The sequence below is a fragment of the Oncorhynchus clarkii genome, chromosome 18, assembly GCF_045791955.1.
Source record: "Oncorhynchus clarkii lewisi isolate Uvic-CL-2024 chromosome 18, UVic_Ocla_1.0, whole genome shotgun sequence".
Classification (NCBI taxonomy): domain Eukaryota; kingdom Metazoa; phylum Chordata; class Actinopteri; order Salmoniformes; family Salmonidae; genus Oncorhynchus; species Oncorhynchus clarkii.
Genome location: NC_092164.1, coordinates 61,439,965 through 61,463,781, shown reverse-complemented (window position 1 = coordinate 61,463,781; position 23,817 = coordinate 61,439,965). Strand labels below are relative to the sequence as shown.

Below are 23,817 nucleotides of genomic sequence, written 5' to 3'. Positions count from 1 at the left end.
TCACGTAGGTGTTCCTTTTTTCCAGGTGGGAAAGGGCAGTGTAGAGTACAATACAGACTGCATCATTTGTGGATCTGTTGGGGCGGTATGCAAATTGGAGTGGGTCTAGGGTTTCTGGGATAATGGTGTTGATGTAAGCCATGACCAGCCTTTCAAAGCACTTCATGGCTGCAGATGTGAGTGCTACAGTTCAGTAGTCATTTAGGCAGGCTACCTTGGTGTTCTTGGGAACAGGGACTATGGTGGTCTGCTTGAAACATGTTGATATTACAGACTCGGTCAGGGATAGGTTGAAAATGTCAGTGAAGACAATTGCCAGTTGGTCAATCTCAGTTTGTGGTGGTAAATAGACAGCTACGAAGGATATAGATGAAAACTCTCTTGATAAATAGCGTGGTTTACAGCTTATCATGAGATACTCTATCTACCTCAGGCGAGCAAAACCTTGAGACCTGCTTAATATTAGATTTCATGGACCAGCTGTTATTTAAAAATAGACAAATAGATCTTGCCGATGGACCGAAAACCCAGCCAGCTGTATGTTACTCATGTCGTTGTTCAACCACGACTCTGTGAAACATAAGATATTACAGTTTTTAATGTCCCATTGGTTGGATAGTCATGATCGGAGCTCATCCATTTTATTATCAAATTAATGCACGTTGGCTAAAAGGACTGATGGTAGAGGGGGATTACACACTCGCCGTCAGATCCTTACAAGACACCCCGATCTACGTCCCGACATCTCCGTCCCTTCATCACGCGAATGACGGGGATGTTGGCCTTGTCGGGTGTCTGAAGTAAATCCTTCGCATCCTACTCGTTAAAGAAAACATATTTGTCCAGTACAAGGTGAGTAATCGCTGTCCTGATATCCAGAAGCTCTTTTCGGTCATAAGAGACAATGGCAGAAACATTATGTACAAAATAAGTTACAAATAACGCAAAAAAACACAATAGCACAATTGGTTAGGAGCCCGTAAAATGGCAGCCATCTCCTCCGGCGCTATAACTGAGATTATGTTTTTTCTCCTTGGACTACAACTGAGATAATGTTTTTCCTCCTAGGACTACAACTGAGATAATGTTTTTCCTCCTAGGACTACAACTGAGATAATGTTTTTCCTCCTAGGACTACAACTGAGATAATGTTTTTTCTCCTAGGACTACAACTGAGATCATGTTTTTTCTCCTAGGACTACAACTGAGATAATGTTTTTTCTCCTAGGACTACAACTGAGATCATGTTTTTTCTCCTAGGACTACAACTGAGATCATGTTTTTTCTCCTAGGACTACAACTGAGATGAATGGCAAAGACTTCTATGTCTGAACCCGACCACGTCTTGCCAACAGTCTCTTGTTTTAACAACCCCATCCTTCTTTTCCTCAAGCCAGACATCAGTTTTCACTGTATGTATCTCCAGCCATGCTGTTCTGTACATGTTTCCCTTGCTTAAACTACAGATTTCAAATCCACCCATGGCTACACAAGAGAAGCAGCTGCACATGAGTCCATTGTTTCTCTCTGCTTCGGCATCTGACCGGTGCTCTGGCCTTGATGAGATTCTAACCAGCTGGATGGAGACACTGTCTGGCCTTGATGAGATTCTAACCAGCCGGATGGAGACACTGTCTGGCTTTGATGAGATTCTCACCAGCCGGATGGAGACACTGTCTGGCCTTGATGAGATTCTCACCAGCCGGATGGAGACACTGTCTAGCCTTGATGAGATTCTCACCAGCCGGATGGAGACACTGTCTGGCCTTGATGAGATTCTCACCAGCCGGATGGAGACACTGTATGGGCTTGATGAGATTCTCACCAGCCGGATGGAGACACTGTCTGGCCTTGATGAGATTCTCACCAGCCGGATGGAGACACTGTCTAGCCTTGATGAGATTCTCACCAGCCGGACTGTCTGGCCTTGTTGAGATCCTAACCAGCTGGATGGACACACTGTCTGGCCTTGATGAGATTCTCACCAGCAGGATGGAGACACTGTCTGGCCTTGATGAGATTCTCACCAGCTGGATGGAAACACTGTCTGGCCTTGATGAGATTCTCACAAGCCGGATGGAGAAACTGTCTAGTTTGAACTTCAGCCGTGATGACAGCAAGATTTGAAAGAGAGAGAGAGAGAGAGAGAGGCAGACCTGGGGAAAATAAAAGCATACTTTGGCTGACAGGACGAGAAGCAGGCAGCCGTAAAGGAAAAGGGCAATCTAAACGACAGTGCGCTTTGTAGGGAAGAGGGAGTTCAACGAAGAGTGAGAAAGAAAAGAGAAGATGAGTAGTCTGGTGCTGTGAAGATTCCCTCCATTGTTTCTCCTCAGTCAAGGTCACTTTACTTTCCGCATTGTGGAGCCCAAGTGTCTCCTTTGTCAGGGATTTGATGAATGTCTCATTCTGGTCAGACGTTGTGGACGCCATATGAGAATGAATGTTTGCCAGACTCCTCTGCACTACCTTCCTCATGTGAGAGTTATGATCTTTTCCAATTAAAAGTAAAGTAATTCAGTTGTCAGTGAGTAGTAATGGAAATTCATATGCTTCCCAATTCTATTTGCTCCACAAGTCCACTCACCACACCCTACAGGTAATATGATGGAAATGGATGACCCCGTACATTAAACCAATCACCTTCTGATTAATGTTAAATACTCAGAGAGGAGGTACTGATGTCATTAAAAGCTTAAGAGCAACGGACAACTAAAGAATTCCAAACAGGTCCAATGTTTATGGCAGAGAATGGAGAGAGGTATGAAGGGAAGTGGTCCCTATGGAGAGGTTTAGCCAGATAAAGGGGTTACATTGGGAATTCAGGTGGGGTAGCACTATATGGGGGGGTTAGATTAGGGTTGAGCCAGGGTTAAACCTAAGGGTTAGGGTTATCGCTAGAGATGCTAGGGTTGAGCCGGGGTGTGGACATGAAGCTAGGGTTAGATGTGTGTCTGTGGTAACTCTATTTATTTGTCTTTTTTTAGAATGAATTGTTTTCATGACAAGATGCCACATATTTGCAGTTCATAACATGCAATTCAGTACGTGGGATGTGCCAATATTTATTTTCTGAATGCAATAAAAAATGTATGTACTGTGCATTATGTATATCTAGCTGTCACTGAAGTAGTTCAAACCCTGACCATAAATATCTGAATCATGTACAGTGGGGCAAAAAAGTATTTAGTCAGCCATTAACTAAAGTTTTCAGAGCAATGTTCCAGTGATGTGCAAGAACTGTTTCCAAGAGACCATCCCCTTAATGTCAAACAGAACTTGACCAGAAGATAGCTACCATAGAAGACAGACAAAAGTTAGTTGAATTTCCATGTTATCGCGATGCTTTCAACAATCTAAAAGCACAATTTCTATAGTTGAAAAAAACATGTATTTTGGAAGTAGTAGGCATTTACACTTAAATGTGGAGTGGAGTTTTATAGTTAGGCCTATGTGATGACATCACATGCCCCAGGTACATTCAAAATCAATTGGCAATCATTTACATGATTGCCAGGTTGCCTAGAGCGTTGGGCCAGTAACCAAAAGGTTGCTAGATCGAATCCCTGAGCTGACAAGGTCAAAATCTGGCGTTCTGCACCTGAACAAGGCAAGGCAATTTACAGTTGAATTCGGAAGTTTACATACACCTTAGCCAAACACATTTAAACTCAGTTTTTCACAATTCCTGACATTTAATCCTAGTAAAAATGCCCTGTCTTAGGTCAGTTAGGATCACCACTTTATTTTAAGAATGTGAAATTGTCCATTTGGAAGACCCATTTGTGACCAAGCTTGAACTTTCTGACTGATGTCTTGAGATGTTGCTTCAATATATCCACATAATTTTCCTGCCTCATGATGCCATCTATTTTGTGAAATACACCAGTCCCTCCTGCAGCAAAGCACCGCCACAACATGATGCTGCCACCCCCGTGCTTCACGGTTGGGATGGCGTTCTTCGGCTTGCAAGCGTCCCCCTTTTCCTCCAAACATAACAATGGACATTATGGCAAAACAGTTCTATTTTTGTTTCATCAGACCAGGGGACATTCTCCAAAAAGTACGATCTTTGTCCCCATGTGCAGTTGCAAACTGTAGTCTGGCTTTTTTATGGCGGTTTTGGAGCAGTGGCTTCTTCCTTGCTGAGCGGCCTTTCAGATTATGTCAATATAGGACTCGGTTTACTGTGGATATACAGTATGTAAGCACTTTACTGTATTTGCGCACAGCGTGGTAAAGATCCAACCTTTCATCCATATCTGTCCCTGATTACGCGTAGGCCTACTTACTGTCAGAAATCATTTGTTGTCAGGTAAATACTTCATCATGAAAAAGGACGAACAGATTTCTCATAGGAGGAGCTTCTGGCAAATAAAGACAGTATGTCATTTAGCTGCTGCTTATTGGATTCGCTCCTCGTCATTAGTTTTCCTCTTAGGGCGAGCGGCTTTAAGAAGTCAGTACATTCCCTACCGAGGGTGTTTGTTCATTCAGGAAGAACCCTCCTGCTTCTGCTGTTGGCCTCCAAATGAGTGTTTTAAGCAGAAAATCAATAAAGGGGGCACAGTGTGGTCTTCATTCCCTCCCTGCTCTACTTTTTCTGTCCTCACTTATCATCACAACTCTCTCTTTCTCTCCTCCTCCATCTTTTCTCTCTGCCCATTTCTCTCTGAAACTGCCGTGCTGCTTGAACACAAACAAGCAAAAACAGACATTTATGGAGCATGCAGACACATACAGACACAAATACATATAATAATTCACCATACAACCTGTGTGTTTAAGGATAATAGCAGTGTATTAGCTAGTAGCCAAACCTTTGGGTGAAACACTTGTTTCCACCCTTGTCCTATTGCTCACTGATGATAGAACTGATGGATTGTCTGAGAATGACCATGGACATTCTAGAAGGTCAGTGATGCTGACAAGAGAATGACAATGGACGTTCTAGAAGGTCAGAGATGCTGACAGGAGAATGACCATGGTCAGTGATGCTGACAAGAGAATGACCATGTACGTTCTAGAAGGTCAGTGATGCTGACAAGAGAATGACAATGGACGTTCTAGAAGGTCAGTGATGCTGACAAGAGAATGACAATGGACGTTCTAGAAGGTCAGTGATGCTGACAAGAGAATGACCATGGACGTTCTAGAAGGTCAGTGATGCTGACAGGAGAATGACCATGGACATTCTAGAAGGTCAGTGATGCTGACAGGAGAATGACCATGGACGTTCTAGAAGGTCAGAGATGCTGACAGGAGAATGACCGTGGACGTTCTAGAAGGTCAGAGATGCTGACAGGAGAATGACCGTGGACGTTCTAGAAGGTCAGAGATGCTGACAGGAGAATGACCATGGACGTTCTAGAAGGTCAGAGATGCTGACAGGAGATGAAAGAGTAAATCTGGGTAGTTTGATCTCGAGGCCAGACAAGTGACTAAAACTGACCATTCACCACACCTCCCTTTTCATAACAGTTTCTTTCTAAGCACCATCTTTCTAAGACTGCCCTTAGCACGGCTACACAAAGTTTTGGGTAGTTGTTCAATGTCTTCTCAGGGTATTAAGTCATCTATAGAAGTTGCATTTCTCCCTCACTGGTACTTCTTGGTCTAAGTAAGTCTAATAACTGAGCAACTTTGCACAAACGGCGTGAGACAAATTGGGAGCAACACCAATATACAGTTGAAGTCGGAAGTTTACATACACCTTAGCCAAATGCATTTAAACTCTGTTTTTCACAATTCCTGACATTTAATCCTAGTAAAAATGTCCTGTCTTAAATCAGTTAGGATCACCACTTTATATTAAGAATGTGAAATGTCAGAATAATAGCAGAGAAAATGATTTATTTCAGCTTTTATTTCATTCTTTCATCACATTCCCAGTGGGTCAGAAGTTGAAATACACTCAATTAGTATTTGGTAGCATTGCCTTTAAATTGTTTAACTTGGGGCAAATGTTTTGGGTAGCCTTCCACAAGCTTCCCAAAATAAGTTGGGTGAATTTTGGCCCATTCCTCCTCATAACTGAGTCAGGCTTCGTGATGGTCACTCCAATACCTTGACTTTGTTGTCCTTAAGCCATTTTGCCACAACTTTGGAAGTATGCTTGGGGTCATTGTCCATTTGGAAGGCCCATTTACGACCAAGCTTTACCTTACTGTCACGCCTCTCTATTTTGGTTAGGCCAGGGTGTGACTAGGGTGGGCATTTTAGTTTCTTTATTTCTATGTTTTGTATTTCTTGGGAACCATACTTAGGTAGCCTTTTCCCACCTGTGTTTTGTGGGTAGTTGTTTTCTGTTTCTGCACCTGACAGAACTGTTCATTTTGTTCCACGTTGTTATTTTGTTTCAGTGTTCAGTTTTAATAAATATCATGAACACGTACAATGCTGCGCTTTGGTCCACTCCTTCCTCAGACGAGCGTTACACTTCCTGACTGATGTCTTGAGATGTTGCTTCAATATATCCACATAATTCTCCATCCTCATGATGCCCTCTATTTGGTGAAGTGCACCAGTCCCTCCTGCAGCAAAGCACCCCCACAAAATGATGCTGCCACCCCCGTGCGTCACGATTGCGATGGTGTTCTTCGGCTTGCAAGCCTCCCCCTTTTTCCTGCAAACATAACGATGGTCATTATGGCCAAACAGTTTTATTTTTGTTTCATCAGACCAGAGGACATTTCTCCAAAAAGTACGATCTTTGTCCCCATGTGCAGTTGCAAACCATAGTCTGGCTTTTATTTATGGTGGTTTTGGAGCAGTGGCTTCTTCCTTGCTGAGCAGCCTTTGGGGTTATGTCGATATATGACTCGTTATACTGTGGATATAGATACTTTTGTCCCTGTTTCCTCCAGCATCTTCACAAGGTCCTCTGCTGTTGTTCTGGGATTGATTTGCACTTTTCGCACCAAAGTACGTTCATCTCTAGGAGACAGAACGCATCTCCTTCCTAAGCGGTATGACAGCTGCGTGGTCCCATGGTGTTTATACTTGCGTACTATTGTTTGTACAGATGAACGTGGTACCTTCAGGCATTAGGACATTGGTCCCAAGGATAAACCAGACCTGTGGAGGTCTACAATTTTTTTCTGAGGTCTTCTGATTTCTTTTGATTTTCCCATGAGGTCAAGCAATGAGGCACTGAATTTGGAGTCAGGCCTTGAAATATATCCACAGGTAAACCTCCAATTGACTCAAATGATGTCAATTAGCCTATCAGTTTCTAAAGCCATGATATTTTCTTGAATTTTCCAAGTTGTTTAAAGGCAGAGTCAACTTAGTGTATGTAAACTTCTGACCCACTGGAATTGTGATACAGTGAATTATAAGTGAAATTATCTGTCTGGAGACAATTGTTGAAAAAAATGACTTGTGTCATGCACAAAGTAGATGTTCTAACAAACAATACATTTGTGGAGTGGTTGAAAAACAAGTTTTAATGACTCCAACCTAAGTCTATGTAAACTTCCGACTTCAACTGTATGTACTACAAATAGGCTATGCCTTTAATAGTAGACCTTAAGTAGTGGTTAATTTGTCAATTTGGAGGTGCTGGAACAAAAAGTGAGCCCGAGAGAGGGGAGACCATGGGAATCTGAGGTACCGGAACACATGAAGAAAAAAACTCCTTTATAATATAGCATTGCGTGCATTATCGTGCTTTAGCATTCTGGCATAGATCAGTAGGCGCTTGCAGAAGTTGCACACATGGGAGAGAAAAATATTGTAGCCTAGGGTTCAGGAAAGCTTTGGACTTGATAAACCCATTTCATGCAATTCTACATCATTTTAGATGACTGGAGACTTTAGCACTATATTTCTTAATACCTCACAAATGATCAAAATGACAGGCTACTTTGACGCTGACAAACTGAGAATCTGAGATCAATAAAAACGATATTGTCTTCAATCCATCAACTGCCTAGGCCTAGGTGTGTGGAGACACACATATTGTACAATATGAGGAGGAAATTACAGTCCTAAAAAAGCTTTCCAGTTTCACTGACTCACCCAATGATGCTAGGCTCACTCACCGGGATGCTCTCATGCCAAATGTGTTTCTCTCTGGTTTTACTTGGTAAAACAATGCTGTTCCCTCAATAGACCTATTTGGAAGTTGATAACTTTGTCGTCTACAGACAGACTAGTCTTCTCTTTTCAGCAGGATGCATTTTCTTTCCAACCTGTATTTTCCAGTGACTGTATTTGAAATATTGGGAAAGGTCTATTTTGGCTGCATGCTGTGCACTAACATTTTCACCCTGCTGTTGACTGTTGACATGGCTCGTGATTGGGCTACACACAAACCACAGCTAGGCAATCTAAAAAAAAAGAAAAACTATTGATCATCTGTGGCACAATTATAGGCCTACTCCTGGTGTATTATTCGGATTTGTTTCATTTATTTCTGAACAGACAGCAGTAATCCAATGACTTTGGCAAATGTATTTCAATTTATCAGGCGTGCTGCTTCGCGCAGCCATGATTCTATAAGGAAATAAATGATGAGTGTAAGTGTAACGCTGGAAAGATGAGAGTTGCATGCTCATGTCTATCAGAGTAGAGAGGGAGAGAGATCATAGAAAGTGAATCTCATTCTAGTTCTGTTTGAGATACAGGCGCGCTTCTCTCTCTCACCACAGCAATGGCCACGCGTTGGTCTATATAGGCTACAATGTTGTGCAAATCATAAACCCGGGCCGACCCAACACGCATCAATTATCAGGCCGTTTTAACATGACCATTTTTAGGCGACAGCCAAGAGAATTACATAGGAGTCAACCTGAATTAGTCTAACTTTGCTTTTACTATAATTTTACATTACAAGTATTTTTCAAGCCACGAGAGTTACCCGATCCTAGGAAATGGGTTCAGGAACGAAACGGTCCAGAAATGACAGGTGTCGGATCCTGCTCATATTAAACACTGCTAATAGCTACATATATTGTATTTATTCAAGTGCAGAGGTTTGTGTTAATTGTTTTTCAAAACCAAGACATTCAACATATTTTAATTCGTTTCTACAATACATGTACAAATCTACGGGGGAAAATAAAACATAATAATGCTTCTATTGTTGATGTAGACCTGGCACTGACAGTGTAAAGGTGACTTGGAAAAACCGACATTATAATCAAGAGTGCACTGCATGGAGCATGGATGACATCTAGTGGCCAAGATATATTCAGCTGGTATGCAGATTGTTGGATTTGCGCAGCCGCAGTTTGATACTTTCCTGACTATCGTAACCAGGAAATAAATCACGGAAGTAGCTAGATGACACATCCATGCTTCTTTAAAATAGCCGTGATATTGCAATTTCGAGATGCAAAGTGACGAGCAGAATTCGGGGATTTTATAATGCACAAAATATGAACCAATAGCCATTACATTTGATTGGTAAAAGACATGAGGAGACTTACAGTGTGGTCAACGATATCTAGCCATGGTTAGCCTAGCACCAGCAGACACCTGTGACCTTAATGACCAGTCCATAAACTACACTAACGTTACAGTATGAGCAATTCATCAACCGATGTTAATCTGCCTCAGCTAAATTCTCTCTGAGTTTCGCATCTGTCCTTGGCTCGGTTTCAGAAGAGGATAGAGTCGCTACGGTATCTGCCTGACTCATTTCGTATTTGAATGACTAGACGGGAGTCCGGAGCATGTTTCAGAAAACCTCTTTCACGACGCTGATAGTCGGGGTGTTCGTTGTGTATGTTTTGCACACTTGCTGGGTGATGTATGGCATCGTTTACACCAAACCTTGTGAGAACCCCAAATTCGAAAACTGCATCAACCCATATTTGGCAGGAAAACCAAGATTGCAGGTTTGTATGCATCATTGCTAGATGGAATGAAAACTTGCCAGTCAGACAGTTGTTTTGGGTGTGGAAACTGATTCGTGAACATTTGCTATGTTCTTTATTCCCCAATCCCAGCTGAGTATCTACACAGCCTTGCGACCCAATGCTGATGGGGGACACACCCTCATTCACGAGGAGGAGGACTTTGATGTTGAGACCAAGTTTGAAAGGTGCAACATTTCTTACGGTGACAGGATATGGTGGTATCTATCTATCTATCTATCAGTCAGTCAGTTGTAATAAGCACGATGATCACCAATGGAAACTTTGTGGTAGACACAGTCAGTGCTCTCTGGGTATTTGCAGGATGACTAGGACTCCATATTAGTAAGTCATCTGGAACCAAAACGAGTGCAGATATCTGCCCACATTCATAGTAACTGATTAACATTGAACAAACCGCATATAGAGACTACTTCAACCTGCAAAGATTGACATCTCTCTCCCTGCTATATTTACGCAATAAGGCACAAGGGGGTTTGTGGTATATGGCCAATATACCACGGCTAAGGGATGTTCTTACGCACGACACAACTTAGAGTGCCTGGATAGAGCCCTTTGCCTTGGTATATTTCCCATATACCGCAAACCCCAGAGGTGCCTTATTGCTATTATGAACTGGTTATCAACGTAATTAGAGCGGTAAAAATAACTGTTTTGTCATACCCGTGGTATATGGTCTGATATACCACGGCTGTCAGCTAATCAGCATTCAGGGCTTGAACCAACCAGTTCATATTCACCTATGTATCCCTTTTCCTAAAGGATAGTGAATGTGTCTCTCCCAAAGAAGACCTGTAAGAATGGGACGCTCTATGCCATGGTGTTTCTTCACCAGGCAGGTATGTCCCCGTGGCAGGACCCCAGACAGGTGCATCTGGTGTCCCAGCTCACCACCTACATGATACCCAAACCACCAGAAGTCAGCCTGATCTCAGGGGAGGAAGCAACACAGGTCAGACTACGATTACACCGCACAATGGCTGCATTCTAAATAGCACCATATTCCCTTTTTAGTTCACTACTATGGGCTCTGGTGAAAAGTAGTGCACTATAAAGGGAGTAAAGTGATATTTGGGACGTAACCAACATTTACAAGATCCAAAGCAAGACTTTCATACGTCTCTTCATTATTAGGGTATGTCTGTATGCGCAGACAGTGTCTTGCCTTGGAATCAACTCTTCTGAATTGTCCCTTTATAGCATCTTTTTTTTAATCAGTCTGGTACATTTTAATACCTTTCACTTTGGAATGCATTTTCTGTGGAGTACATCTTTAAAACTGTCATGCTGATTGTGATGTTGATTTTTTCCCTGGTCTTTTTCTCTCTGATCTGCTGTGGTCATTGTGCCCAGGGCAGGCGGAGCAGCTGAAACGGAAGCCCAAAGGAGGTGACTCTGCAGTGGAACGGCCCGTGTCTCACTGGCGCTCCCGTCTCACCCTCAATGTGGTGTCAGAGGACTTTATCTTCGACAGGGACTTCCTGCCCAGCGACGTGCACCGCTACCTGCGAGTGTAAGAACGCACTTATGATACAATTCATCATACACTCATAAATGGACAGCTGGAACTAATGATACAATACACAACACCTTCTTCAGGGTGAAGAAGGCACAGTGATGCTGAAACATGGGTGGTTTACCCAATCAATTACTGGGAGCTTGTATATAGAGTGTGACTCTCTTTATTTATTTTCAGAGCCTACAGTTTACCCGCTGTTAGTCAGCACCTTTACCAACTTTTTGGGGGTGTGCCAACTCTTGCTTTGTATTACAATACAACAATTCTAAATTGAAGTTCCAGAGCCTTTATTTAAAGATGATCATCACTTCATTTATATGGAACAGTAAGACTTCACATTCTTACATGAAAGGCAGCCACGAAGAAGGTGAGGGCTAAGAAGTGCAGGTTGGTTTCCACACGAATGCCCTTGATTTCATCAGCATCTTTCTCAGTGAAGCCTGAAATCACAACAAATCAACTCATTAAAAGGCTCCCACAAGAGTGCAGAGCCGACCCCCATTTTGACGTAATTCCTTGCCTTCGAGCGGAAATGCTTGTTTTAGGTTCCACCTCTTATACATAATCACGAATTGGGGATGGGAAAGAATGTTCTGGAGATTTCCACATGGGACCGGGAAAGCATAAACAAATAGAGAACTGACAGCTGTCAGAGCCTCTTCCACTCAGACTTCATTAATGACACAACAGTAGCAATTGTTTTACTGTGTTCCAGATTTCAAAATGGAAAGAAGAGGGTGTACCTTCCACTGCTGTTTGTGGATGAGCTGAGCAACAGAGTGAAGGACTTGATGGAGATCAACAGCACCAGCACGGAACTCCCTCTCACTATCTCCTATGACACCATCTCCCTCGGGAAACTCCGCTTCTGGATTCACATGCAAGATGCCGTCTACTCTCTGCAACAGTTCGGTGAGTAGTACTATAGAAATAGCATTATAATTCAATATCTCTATGGCTAGTACTATGACCAAACTCATTGGGACGGTTTACCGGACACAGATCAAGCCTTGGCCTGGACAAAACATTATTTTCCATGTAGATTCTTCATTGAGGTTGCTTTTTAGTCGTGACTAGGCGTAATCTGTCCGGGAAACAGCACCCATTATGCTAGTTGATACTAGTGTACGGAATTGACACTAATCTGCATGAGTCATACTACCTACCGCCAGAGGATCACAAACTGAACGACCGCATCACGAGAGTGACTTCTGTCCTATAGTTGCTACTGTTCTGTCATTAATGAAGTCTGAGGGGAAGAGGTTCAATAACTGTAGTGAGAAATATAAAATAAAATCCTTTGTTTTGTCGGTTTGAACATGCAAACTGATGTTTGATAAAGGGAGGAAATAAAAATGTTTAGACTGAAAGACAATGACCAGAGCTTACCCATGATGTTATACAACAATTTGAAGTCAATAAGTCATAGTTTAAGTCGAAATTCGATATATTTGGGCTTGGAAGTGGGACATCCAAAGTGGGGATTTTAATTTTTTTCTGTGGCAATGCGGTGTGTTTAGGATGTGCTAATACTTTTGTCTGTTTCTTTAGCGCTGGGTTTTAGTTGAACGTTACTATCCACCAGCATGGCATTGTTTATTAATCAGAAACACCTGCAAAGTTCTTCCTCGTTCCGACTGAACTAAACTGCTTTTTGCCATAGTCTACACTTGACCACCGTAGTCTAGACTTGGCCACCGTAGTCTACACTTGACCACCATAGTCTACACTTGGCCACCATAGTCTACACTTGGCCAGCTGAGACATGGAGCAAATGAAAATAGGGGATGCAAACGCATGTTTTTGCACCTACCCTTTTTACCAGAAAATTAACATAATAAAATGTATAATTTGTCATTTTTCACAAATTGTTGAGCTAGTCTTTATAGAACATGACCATTTTTATAAATGGTTTAATTGTGTGTTATGATTGCATTTTGGGACCCTGCTCCCCGCCCCCGTCGCCCCAAGATGGAAGTTTTTGACCACTAAAGTCTTGCTTCGCTACACGCTTCACTGCTTTGATTACTTCAGCTAAACCACCAGTGTCTATCCTATAATGAACAGGCACCCACGAAATAACATTTATTTTGTTGTGCAATTGTATTGGTGTTTCGTGTCCGATGCGCTCAGGGTGTTGTGACGTGTCATTTACCACGTGCATCATGAGCGAAGTCATTGTAGCGTAGCCTATCATTTAACTGAGAACCATGAGCACGGGCTGACTTGGATTTGCTGTGCAGCAGCTGAAGTCTGCTAGCAGTCTACCTACCAAAGGTTGCACCGTGTCCATTACAATGTAGAAAAACACGTCTCTTATGGAAGATGTTAAAACTTTTTAGACAGCAATAGATGGTGAAGTCAAAGATACTGGTTTCCCGATTTATACTTATGACAAATCCAGCTCTAGAACCAGCCAGCTGGCTAATCTTTTGAATACAGTGTGGTTTAAAAAACAACACATAACATTAGCAAGCTAGATAAGGTTAGCAAGATAGATAGCTAAGGATAGCATGCTAGCTAAACTGACAGCTGTCAGTTCTCTATTTGTTTATGTTTTCCCAGTCTATGTGGAAATCTCCAGGACATTCTTTCCCCAATTCGTTATTATGTACAGTTGAAGTCGGAAGTTTACATAAGCTTAGGTTGGAGTCATTAAAACTCGTTTTTCAAACACTCCACAAATTTCTTGTTAATTAAAAACTATAGTTTTGGCAAGTCGGTTAGGACATCTACTTTGTGCATGACACAAGTAATTTTTTCACTGTATCACAATCCCAGTGGGTCAGAAGTTTACATACACGAAACAGCTTGGAAAATTCCAGAAAATGATGTCATGGCTTTAGAAGCTTCTGATAGGCTAATTTACATCATTTGAGTCAATTGAAGGTGTACCTGTGGATGTATTTCAAGGCCTACCTTCAAACTCAGTGCCTCTTTTGCTTGATCATGGGAAAATCAAAAGAAATCAGCCTCAGAAAAACAATTGTAGACCTCCACAAGTCTGGTTCATCCTTGGGAGCAATTTCCAAACAGCTGAAGGTACCACGTTCATCTGTACAAACAATAATACGTAAGTATAAACACCATGGGACCCCGCAGCCGTCATACCTCTCAGGAAGGAGATACGTTCTGTCTCCTAGAGATTAACGTACTTTGGTGCAAATCAGTCCCAGAACAACAGCAAAGGACCTTGTGAAGATGCTGGAGGAAACAGGTACAAAAGTATCTATATCCACAGTAAAACGAGTCCTATATTGACATAACCTGAAAGGCCGCTCAGCAAGGAAGAAGCCACTGCTCCAAAACCACCATAAAAAGCTAGACTACGGTTTGCAACTGCATATGGGGACAAAGATCGTACTTTTTGGAGAAATGTCCTCTGGTCTGATGAAACAAAAGTAGAACTGTTTGGCCATAATGACCATCGTTATGTTTGGAGGAAAACGTGGGAAGCTTGCAAGCCGAAGAACACCATCCCAATCGTAAAGCATGGGGGTGACAGCATCATGTTGTGGGGGTGCTTTTCTGCAGGGGGGACTGGTGTACTTCACAAAATATATGGCATCATGAGGATATTTTTTTACCTTTATTTAACTAGGCAAGTCAGTTAAGAACAAATTCTTATTTTCAATGACGGCCTAGGAACAGTGGTTTGTCCTCGGGGTTTCGCCTGCCAAATAAATTCTGTTATACACAGACATGATTCAAACAGTTTTAGAAACTCCCGAGTGTTTTCTATCCAAATCTACTACTAATATGCATATCTTAGCTTCTGGGCCTGAGTAGCAGGCAGTTTACTTTGGACACGCTTTTCATCCGGACGTGAAAATACTGCCACCTATCCCAGAGAAATTAAGGACAACAAAGTCAAGGTATTGGAGTGGTCATCACATAGGCCGTACCTCAATCCTATAGAAAATGTGTGGGCAGAACTGAAAAAGTGTGTGCGAGCAAGAAGACCTACAAACCTGAGGTGTATGTAAACTTCTGACTCTTCAGAGATGGAACCTAAAACAATTATTTCCGCTCAACGGCAAGGAATTACGTCAAAATGGGGTCAGCTGTGCACTCTGGTGGGAGCCTTTTTAATAATTTGGTTTGTTGTGATTTCAGGCTTCACTGAGAAAGATGCTGATGAAATCAAGGGCATTTTTGTGGAAACCAACCTGTACTTCTTAGCCCTCACCTTCTTCGTGGCTGCCTTTCATGTAAGAATGTGAAGTCTTACTGTTCCATATAAATGAAGTGATGATCATCTTTTAACGTTTATATTTTAAAATGTTTAGTAACTTAGCAGTTCTCTTATCCAGAGTGACTTACAGGAGTGCACATAGACAGATTTTTTTTCACCTAGTCGGCTCGAGGATTCGAACCAGCTAACTTTGAGGCTGTTACTGGCCCAATGGTCTTAACCGCTAGATCTACTTGCCACACACATGCATGACTGAGATTCACTAAATGATTCCTTTGTCACATTGCAACTTAAAAGCATGTTTCATTTGCAGCTCCTGTTTGATTTCCTGGCCTTCAAACATGACATCAGCTTCTGGAAGCAGAAGAAAAGCATGGTGGGAATGTCCAGCAAAGCAGGTGGGTGGACTTCTTACGAAGATGCTGTTAGGCAGGGTTTGGGGTCAATTCCAATTAAAGTAATTCAGTACATGATTTTGAATTTAAAACTTTTGAAATTAATACAAACCGCTGTGCCTGGCACTTACTACCATACCCCGTTCAAAGGCACTTAAATAATTTGTCTCGTACATTCACACTCTGAATGGCACGCATACACAATCCATGTCTCAAGGATTAAAAATCCTTCTTTAACCTATCTCTAGATGTCGATCGATTAATTGGCATGGCCGATTTCAAGTTTTCATAGCAATCTGTAATCAGCATTTTTGGATGCTGATTACATTGCACTCCATGTGGAGACTGTGTGGCAGGCTGACCACCTGTTACGTGAGTGCAGCAAGGAGCCAAGGTAAATTGCTAGCTAGCATTAAACTTATCTTTTAAAAAAAACTATCAATCTTAACATAATCACTAGTTAACTACACATGTTTGATGATATTACTAGTTTAACTAGTTTGTCCTGCGTTGCAAATAATCAATGCAGTGCCTGTTAATTTATCATCGAATCACAGCCTACTTCGCCAAACAGGTGATGATTTAACGAGCGCATTTGTGAAAAAAAGTACTGTCGTTGCACCAACGTACCGAACCATAAACATCAATGCCTTCCTTAAAATCAACACACAGGTATATTTTTTTAAACCTGCATAATTAGTTAAAAGAAATTCATATTAACTTCTCTTGCGTTCTTTGCAAGCAGAGTCAGGGTATATGCAGCAGTTTGGGCCGCCTGGCTCGTTGAGAACTGTGTGAAGACCATTTCTTGATAGTGATAGTTTCCGGATTTGGCCATATTAATGAGCTAAGGCTCGTATTTCTGTGTGTTTATTATAATTAAGTCTATGATTTGATATTTGATAGAGCAGTCTGACTGAGCGATGGTAGGCAGCAGCAGGCTCGTAAGCATTCATTCAAACAGCACTTTTCTACGTTTGCCAGCAGCTCTTCGCAATACTTGAAGCACAGCTCTGTTTATGACTTCAAGCCTATCAACTCCCGAGATGAGGCTGGCAATACTATAGTGCCTATAAGAACATCCAATAGTCAAAGGTATATGAAATACAAATGGTATAGAGAGAAATAGTCCTATAATAATTACAACCTAAAACCTCTTAACTGGGAATATTGAAGATTCATTATTGAAGACTATGAATATTGAAGATGATGAAAGCTGGAACCACCAGCTTTCATATGTTCTCATGTTCTGAGCAAGGAACTTAAACGTTAGCTTTTTTTTCTGGCACGTATTGCACTTTTACTTTCTTCTCCAACACTTTGTTTTTGTATTATTTAAACCAAATTGAACATGTTTCATTATTTATTTGAGGCTAAATTGATTTTATTGATGTATTATATTAAGTTAAAATAAGTGTTCATTCAGTATTGTTGTAATTGTCATTATTACAAATATTGATATATATATATATATATAAAGTCGCCCGATTTAATCGGTATCGGCTCTTTTTGGTCCTCCAATAATCGTTATCGACGTTGAAAAATCATAATCGGTCGACATCTAGTCTCCTTCCCTTCCTCTACACTGATTGAAGTGCATTTAGCAAGTGACATCAATGAGGGATCATAACTTGCACCTGGTCAGTCTGTTTTGTCTGCTCAGTGTATTTGCAGTTTTTCACTATTCCCCTTAAATGTGTTTATCTTGTGGTCCTTTCCAGTACTGTGGAGGTGTTTCAGCACCATTGTGATTTTCATGTACCTGTTTGATGAGCAGACCAGCCTGCTGGTCCTCATTCCTGCTGGAGTAGGCTCCATGATCGAGGTACATCTCCTCACAAGCATTTAGTGGTTTTATCCCAAATGGCTCCCTATGTAGTGCACTACTTCTGACTAGGGCTATTTACAGTTGAAGTCAGATACCTACAAATACCTTATCCAAATACATTTCAACTCAGTTTTACACAATTCCTGACATTTAATCCTAGTAAAAATTCCCTGTCTTTGGTCAGTTAGGATCACCACTTTATTTTAAGAATGTGAAATGTCAGAATAATAGTAGAGAGAGATTTTATTTCTGCTTTTATTTATTTTATCACATTCCCAGTGGATCAGAAGTTTACATACACTCAATTAGTATTTGGTAGCATTGCCTTTTTAAATTGTTTAACTTGGGTCAAACGTTTCGGGTAGCCTTCCACAAGCTTCCCACAATAAGTTGGGTGAATTTTGGCCCATTCCTCCTGACAGAGCTGGTGTAACTGAGTCAGGTTTTTTTTAACTGTCCTTCCTCACAAAGTTTGCACTTGTTTAATAATTCACATTTGAAATTAAATGATTGGTATATAGATTTGTGGGAAGTAGTAAATGAGTGCACACTTCAGGAGAATGCCGATATTATTGGGACGCAGGAGAATGACAATATTATTGGGACGCAGGAGAATGACAATATTATTGGGACGCAGGAGAATGACAATTTTATTGGGACGCAGGAGAATGACAATATTATTGGGACGCAGGAGAATGACAATATTATTGGGACGCAGGAGAATGACGATATTATTGGGACGCAGGAGAATGCCGATATTTTTGGGACGCAGGAGAATGACGATATTATTGGGACGCAGGAGAATGACGATATTATTGGGAAGCAGGAGTATGACGATATTATTGGGACGCAGGAGAATGACGATATTATTGGGACGCAGGAGAATGACGATATTATTGGGACGCAGGAGAATGACGATATTATTGGGACGCAGGAGAATTACGATATTATTGGGACGCAGGAGAATGACGATATTATTGGGACGCAGGAGAATGACGATATTATTGGGACGCAGGAGAATGACGATATTATTGGGAAGCAGGAGTATGACGATATTATTGGGACGCAGGAGAATGACGATATTATTGGGACGCAGGAGAGTGACGATATTATTGGGACGCAGGAGAATGACGATATTATTGGGACGCAGGAGAATGACGATATTATTGGGACGCAGGAGAATGACGATATTATTGGGACGCAGGAGAATGACGATATTATTGGGACGCAGGAGAAAGATGATATTATTGGGACGCAGGAGAAAGAGGATATTATTGGGACGCAGGAGAATGACGATATTATTGGGACGCAGGAGAATGACGATATTATTGGGAAGCAGGAGTATGACGATATTATTGGGACGCAGGAGAATGACGATATTATTGGGACGCAGGAGAATGACGATATTATTGGGACGCAGGAGAATGACGATATTATTGGGACGCAGGAGAATTACGATATTATTGGGACGCAGGAGAATGACGATATTATTGGGACGCAGGAGAATGACGATATTATTGGGACGCAGGAGAATGACGATATTATTGGGAAGCAGGAGTATGACGATATTATTGGGACGCAGGAGAATGACGATATTATTGGGACGCAGGAGAGTGACGATATTATTGGGACGCAGGAGAATGACGATATTATTGGGACGCAGGAGAATGACGATATTATTGGGACGCAGGAGAATGACGATATTATTGGGACGCAGGAGAATGACGATATTATTGGGACGCAGGAGAAAGATGATATTATTGGGACGCAGGAGAAAGACGATATTATTGGGACGCAGGAGAATGACGATATTATTGGGACGCAGGAGAATGACGATATTATTGGGACGCAGGAGAATGACGATATTATTGGGACGCAGGAGAAAGGAGTTATTATTGGGACGTAACTCAGGGTCTGTTAATAGGGTACAATTTGGGACACACACAGTGTTTCCCTAAAGTTCTCTATTTGCACAGTTACTGTTGTTCACGTTAGTAAAATGTCTGACCCCATTGACTTTTGTCAGATTGAGTTGATAATCTTTTTCTGTTTGCTGCCCAATTCAGTGACTATCAATGTGGTCCCCTTTTGTAGGTTTGGTAATTCCATCATCCTGTGTCCTGGTTTCTCTTAATCCCCTATGTTTTAGATCCTTGTGGATGATTGTGTTCTTGTAGTTGATTGCACTATGTCCTCTCAACGCCTGACTGGTTTATCTGTCCCTCTACAGGTGTGGAAGGTGAAGAAAGCCTTTAAAATACAGGTTATCTGGAAAGGTGTAAAACCCACATTTATTGTAAGTCTGGTTTGTTTGTAAAGATATCAGTTTATCAGAGTTAATTTCCTCGGGATTACGTTTGGTCTCTGTTTGTTCTACATTGATATCAGTGTGTGTTTGTCTCCCCAACAGTTTGGAAAGTCTGACGAATCAGAGAGGAGGACTGTAGAGTATGATACTCTTGTGAGACTTGACATATACCTTTTTTTATGTCCAAAAATGACATGTGTTCCTTTGTCCTCAATTTGTATACAGTAGCGTTGTCATAAATAGCAACCGTTTGATTTTCCTTGCAACGTTCTTCTCTTCCCAGGCAATGAAGTACCTGTCGTATTTACTCTACCCAATGTGTATTGGAGGAGCGGTTTATGCCTTAGTGTTTTTGAGATACAAAAGGTAGGCTATAACTCTGGAAAATAACAGTAGGGTCTACTACAGTGATGGACAACTGTAGTAGTTTTTTGGGAGCGAGAAATTATTATTTTGGATTTAAAAAAAACCCCAGACTACTCTTGAAATTACAATGGACCTCTGTCTTCTGGCAATAACGTCTCTTTTTATTGCCTGCAAATAGAGTTTGACTAACAAACCAACTTCCCCAAAAAAATCTGTGCGGCCATCGTAGGCATTTAGAAATCTCAATGTGGCCCTGGAGCCTCGAGATGTTGCCCAGACCCGGTCTACTATGTGTTTTGAATGTGTAATAATGTCTCACCTGCTTTCTGTTTGGCAGTTGGTTCTCCTGGATCATCAACAGTTTAGTGAATGGTATGTTCTCTGACATTATCCTGAAGCCAGCATGATTTGTTACGTGCTTCTACACCTGCATTGCTTGCTGTTTGGGGTTTTAGGCTGGGTTTCTGTACAGCACTTTGAGATATCAGCTGATGTACGAAGGGCTATATAAATAAATTTGATTTGATTTGCTTTAATTCACTTTTAAAAGCCAGATTTACCTTAAGTGTTGTTTTTTTTAAATTTTTTAGATCAAATGTTTTAGTGTATGTTCAGTCAATAGGCAGAATCATTGGACAAATAAGAAATGCTTTGTCAGTGCATGTTCATGATCACATGATAATTAATACTAGAAGCATTGATATTGTCATTGGTGGTCTCTTTTTTGACAGGAGTGTACGCTTTTGGATTCCTCTTCATGCTACCTCAACTCTTTGTTAACTACAAGGTCAGTTACATTATACTGTGTGTTAGTGCACATGTCTTCTGTTCTATGTTATCTTTAGCATGCCGCTAAAAGCCAGATGCTGGTGTCCATATCGATTATTTTCTTGTTTCAACAGTTCAAATCTGTGGCACATCTACCCTGGAAAGCATTCATGTATAAAGTGAGTGAATTATATAAGATCTCATTTGAGGGATCGCCAGGTTTTACACTGTTAGATGTCTCAGAAAGGGTTTTATCATTGAAGGACAGTAAGAGTATGGCTACTGGAATGTGTAGTAATTGTTACAATGAAACATCCATAAATCTATCAGAAAGAAAAACTACATAAAGTGATGAAACTGAAGGATGTTAATGATAGTAGTTTATATTTGTCCATCCCCAGGCGTTCAACACCTTTATCGACGACATATTTGCCTTCATCATCACAATGCCCACCTCCCACCGGTTAGCCTGCTTCAGGGATGATGTGGTCTTCCTCGTCTACTTGTACCAGAGATGGTAAGCCACACGGCAGATACGCACACAGGGGTAGGATCTTAATTTGAGAATTTGCTGAGAATTTCCCTACGCTGCAGAAAATGTCGATGAGCTTTGTGATTTACATAAATTCACTGAAAACTCAAACTAACACAAGGTTATATTAATATATTAAGTAGCCTACTTTTTTCCCAGCTGATTGACTAACCACTGATCAAACAACATTGTAGACTAAACATTCAAATTCTGTTACTGCAAGATTATTTATCTGCAACAATACTGGTCAAATGAAGATCCTATACACACACTGCACTAAATTGACTGTCGCTTGTAAGTAACAATATCTCCAATGCTACAACAGAATATCCTCACATTGAACGCATCAATTTGTTTACTACAACTTTTTTCCACAATTTTTCTATCGTAAAGGCTGTATCCTGTTGATAAGACCAGAATGAACGAATACGGACTGTCTTACACTGAGGAGGAGAAACCCAAAGGAAAGGCCCACAAAGACTAAAGCTGATCACAGACACACATGCAGGTCCTGAGAGCCATATGTAGAATATGGACCTACACGTTGCTGTGTTGGGATTGGGTACAATGCCTATAAAACACATTGGTGTTATTTGTCAGAAGGTGGATTTGCCTAGGGAAGGTTCAGTTATCCTTACTGCCAAGCTAAGCCCCTCACTCCCAGCCAGTCACCACCTTATACCTACCCAGACCATTGAAGACTTGAGTGGGCTTTCCTAAGCAATGCGATGCCTAGCACAGCACTGGTTGAATTGACCACAGCTGCCTCCAGTTGAAGGAGCATGGACCAACCCATTATGTATACCATGATTGGTGAATGTGTTTGTCTATGGAATGAGACCAACTCAGTCCCACACACCCCTTGCCTGCCTACACCTGTCGTCCCCCCACCCATCCCCACACATCCAATTTATAAAAAAAGAACACCTGGTGTTTCATATCATGATGTCATCATCAGGAGACGCTGACTGATGTCACCACGTTTTGTTCTCTTGGTCAAAACGTCCAGAATCCTGTTTGATCATTCAGGAAAAGATATGTGCATTGGTTTGTATTTGACCTTGTATTAGAACATGAAGACCACGAGATGATGGTGCCAAATATGGGAAATTATATTTGATGTGCTTTGAATGTGAAATTTTGTGATGTTACATTTTGTTAATTGTTATTAAAGCATTTGATAGTGTTTGATTGTTTTGGTGGAGTTTTGAGTAAATTAATAAATTGACTTCAGTGTTATAAGGATCAATTGGGTGGAAATTATATTTACTTTTGTCAATATGATTTAAGACTCATATGATATGTGACGATGTCTGGTCTTTTTAAAAATGTTTATTGATCAAGTTCTATCAGATGTTGCAGTACAGGGTTGTTTGACTCATACCTTATGACTTCCTGCTGCTTTTCTGTTCTACATGATCATTAATTGCACCCGCCTGGTGTTCCAGGTCTAAATCAGTACCTGATTAGAGGGGAATGATGCAGTGGAACTGGATTTGAGGTTCGAGGGCTGTAGGTGACGCTTTGTTTTCTCTTGTTTGCTTTCCTCCCACCAGGATGGGTATCATTTAATTTAGCCCATAATAGTTTCATTTTGTGAATTGTTTGCATCATGCCATGGCTGTAGGCAGGTGTCCAATGACCCAAGTTGGAAGTTTACATACTCTTAGGTTGGAGTCACTAAAACTCATTTTTCAACCACTCCACAAATTTCTTGTTAACAAACTATAGTTTTGGCAAGTCGGTTAGGACATCTACTTTGTGCATGACACAAGTCAGTTACCTTTATTTAACTAGGCAAGTCAGTTAAGAACAAATTCTTATTTTCAATGACGGCCTAGGAACAGTGGGTTAACTGCCTGTTCAGGGGCAGAACAACAGATTTGTACCTTGTCAGCTCGGGGGTTTGGACTAGTAACCTTCCGGTTACTAGTCCAAAGCTCTATCCACTAGGCTACCCTGAAGCAACATCTCAAGACATCAGTCAGGAAGTTAAAGCTTGGTCACAAATGGGTCTTCCAA

The 23,817-nt window shown here is 41.3% G+C and overlaps 1 protein-coding gene across 1 annotated transcript; it reads left to right on the top strand.

Annotated features, from left to right (window-relative positions):
• The first annotated feature begins 9,229 nt into the window (after window positions 1-9,229).
• Window positions 9,230-23,044, top strand: LOC139373819 (lipid scramblase CLPTM1L-like). The gene is made up of 16 exons (XM_071114859.1): window positions 9,230-9,845; window positions 9,957-10,051; window positions 10,647-10,836; window positions 11,243-11,397; window positions 12,119-12,315; window positions 15,520-15,614; window positions 15,912-15,996; window positions 17,715-17,818; window positions 20,052-20,117; window positions 20,232-20,282; window positions 20,413-20,495; window positions 20,833-20,867; window positions 21,227-21,282; window positions 21,398-21,442; window positions 21,665-21,780; window positions 22,189-23,044. The coding sequence occupies exons 1-16, from the start codon at window positions 9,681-9,683 to the stop codon at window positions 22,277-22,279; spliced, it is 1,629 nt and encodes a 542-aa protein (XP_070970960.1). The 5' UTR covers window positions 9,230-9,680; the 3' UTR covers window positions 22,280-23,044.
• Window positions 23,045-23,817: the final 773 nt, after the last annotated feature.

Excerpts from the sequence above, each read along its gene's own strand:
- LOC139373819 (XM_071114859.1), top strand. The coding sequence starts at position 9,681 with ATGTTTCAGAAAACCTCTTTCACGACGCTGATAGTCGGGGTGTTCGTT. Across the intron at positions 10,837-11,242 it reads CAGGGGAGGAAGCAACACAG|GCGGAGCAGCTGAAACGGAA; the intron begins GTCAGACTACGA and ends TGCCCAGGGCAG. Across the intron at positions 21,443-21,664 it reads GGAAAGCATTCATGTATAAA|GCGTTCAACACCTTTATCGA; the intron begins GTGAGTGAATTA and ends GTCCATCCCCAG.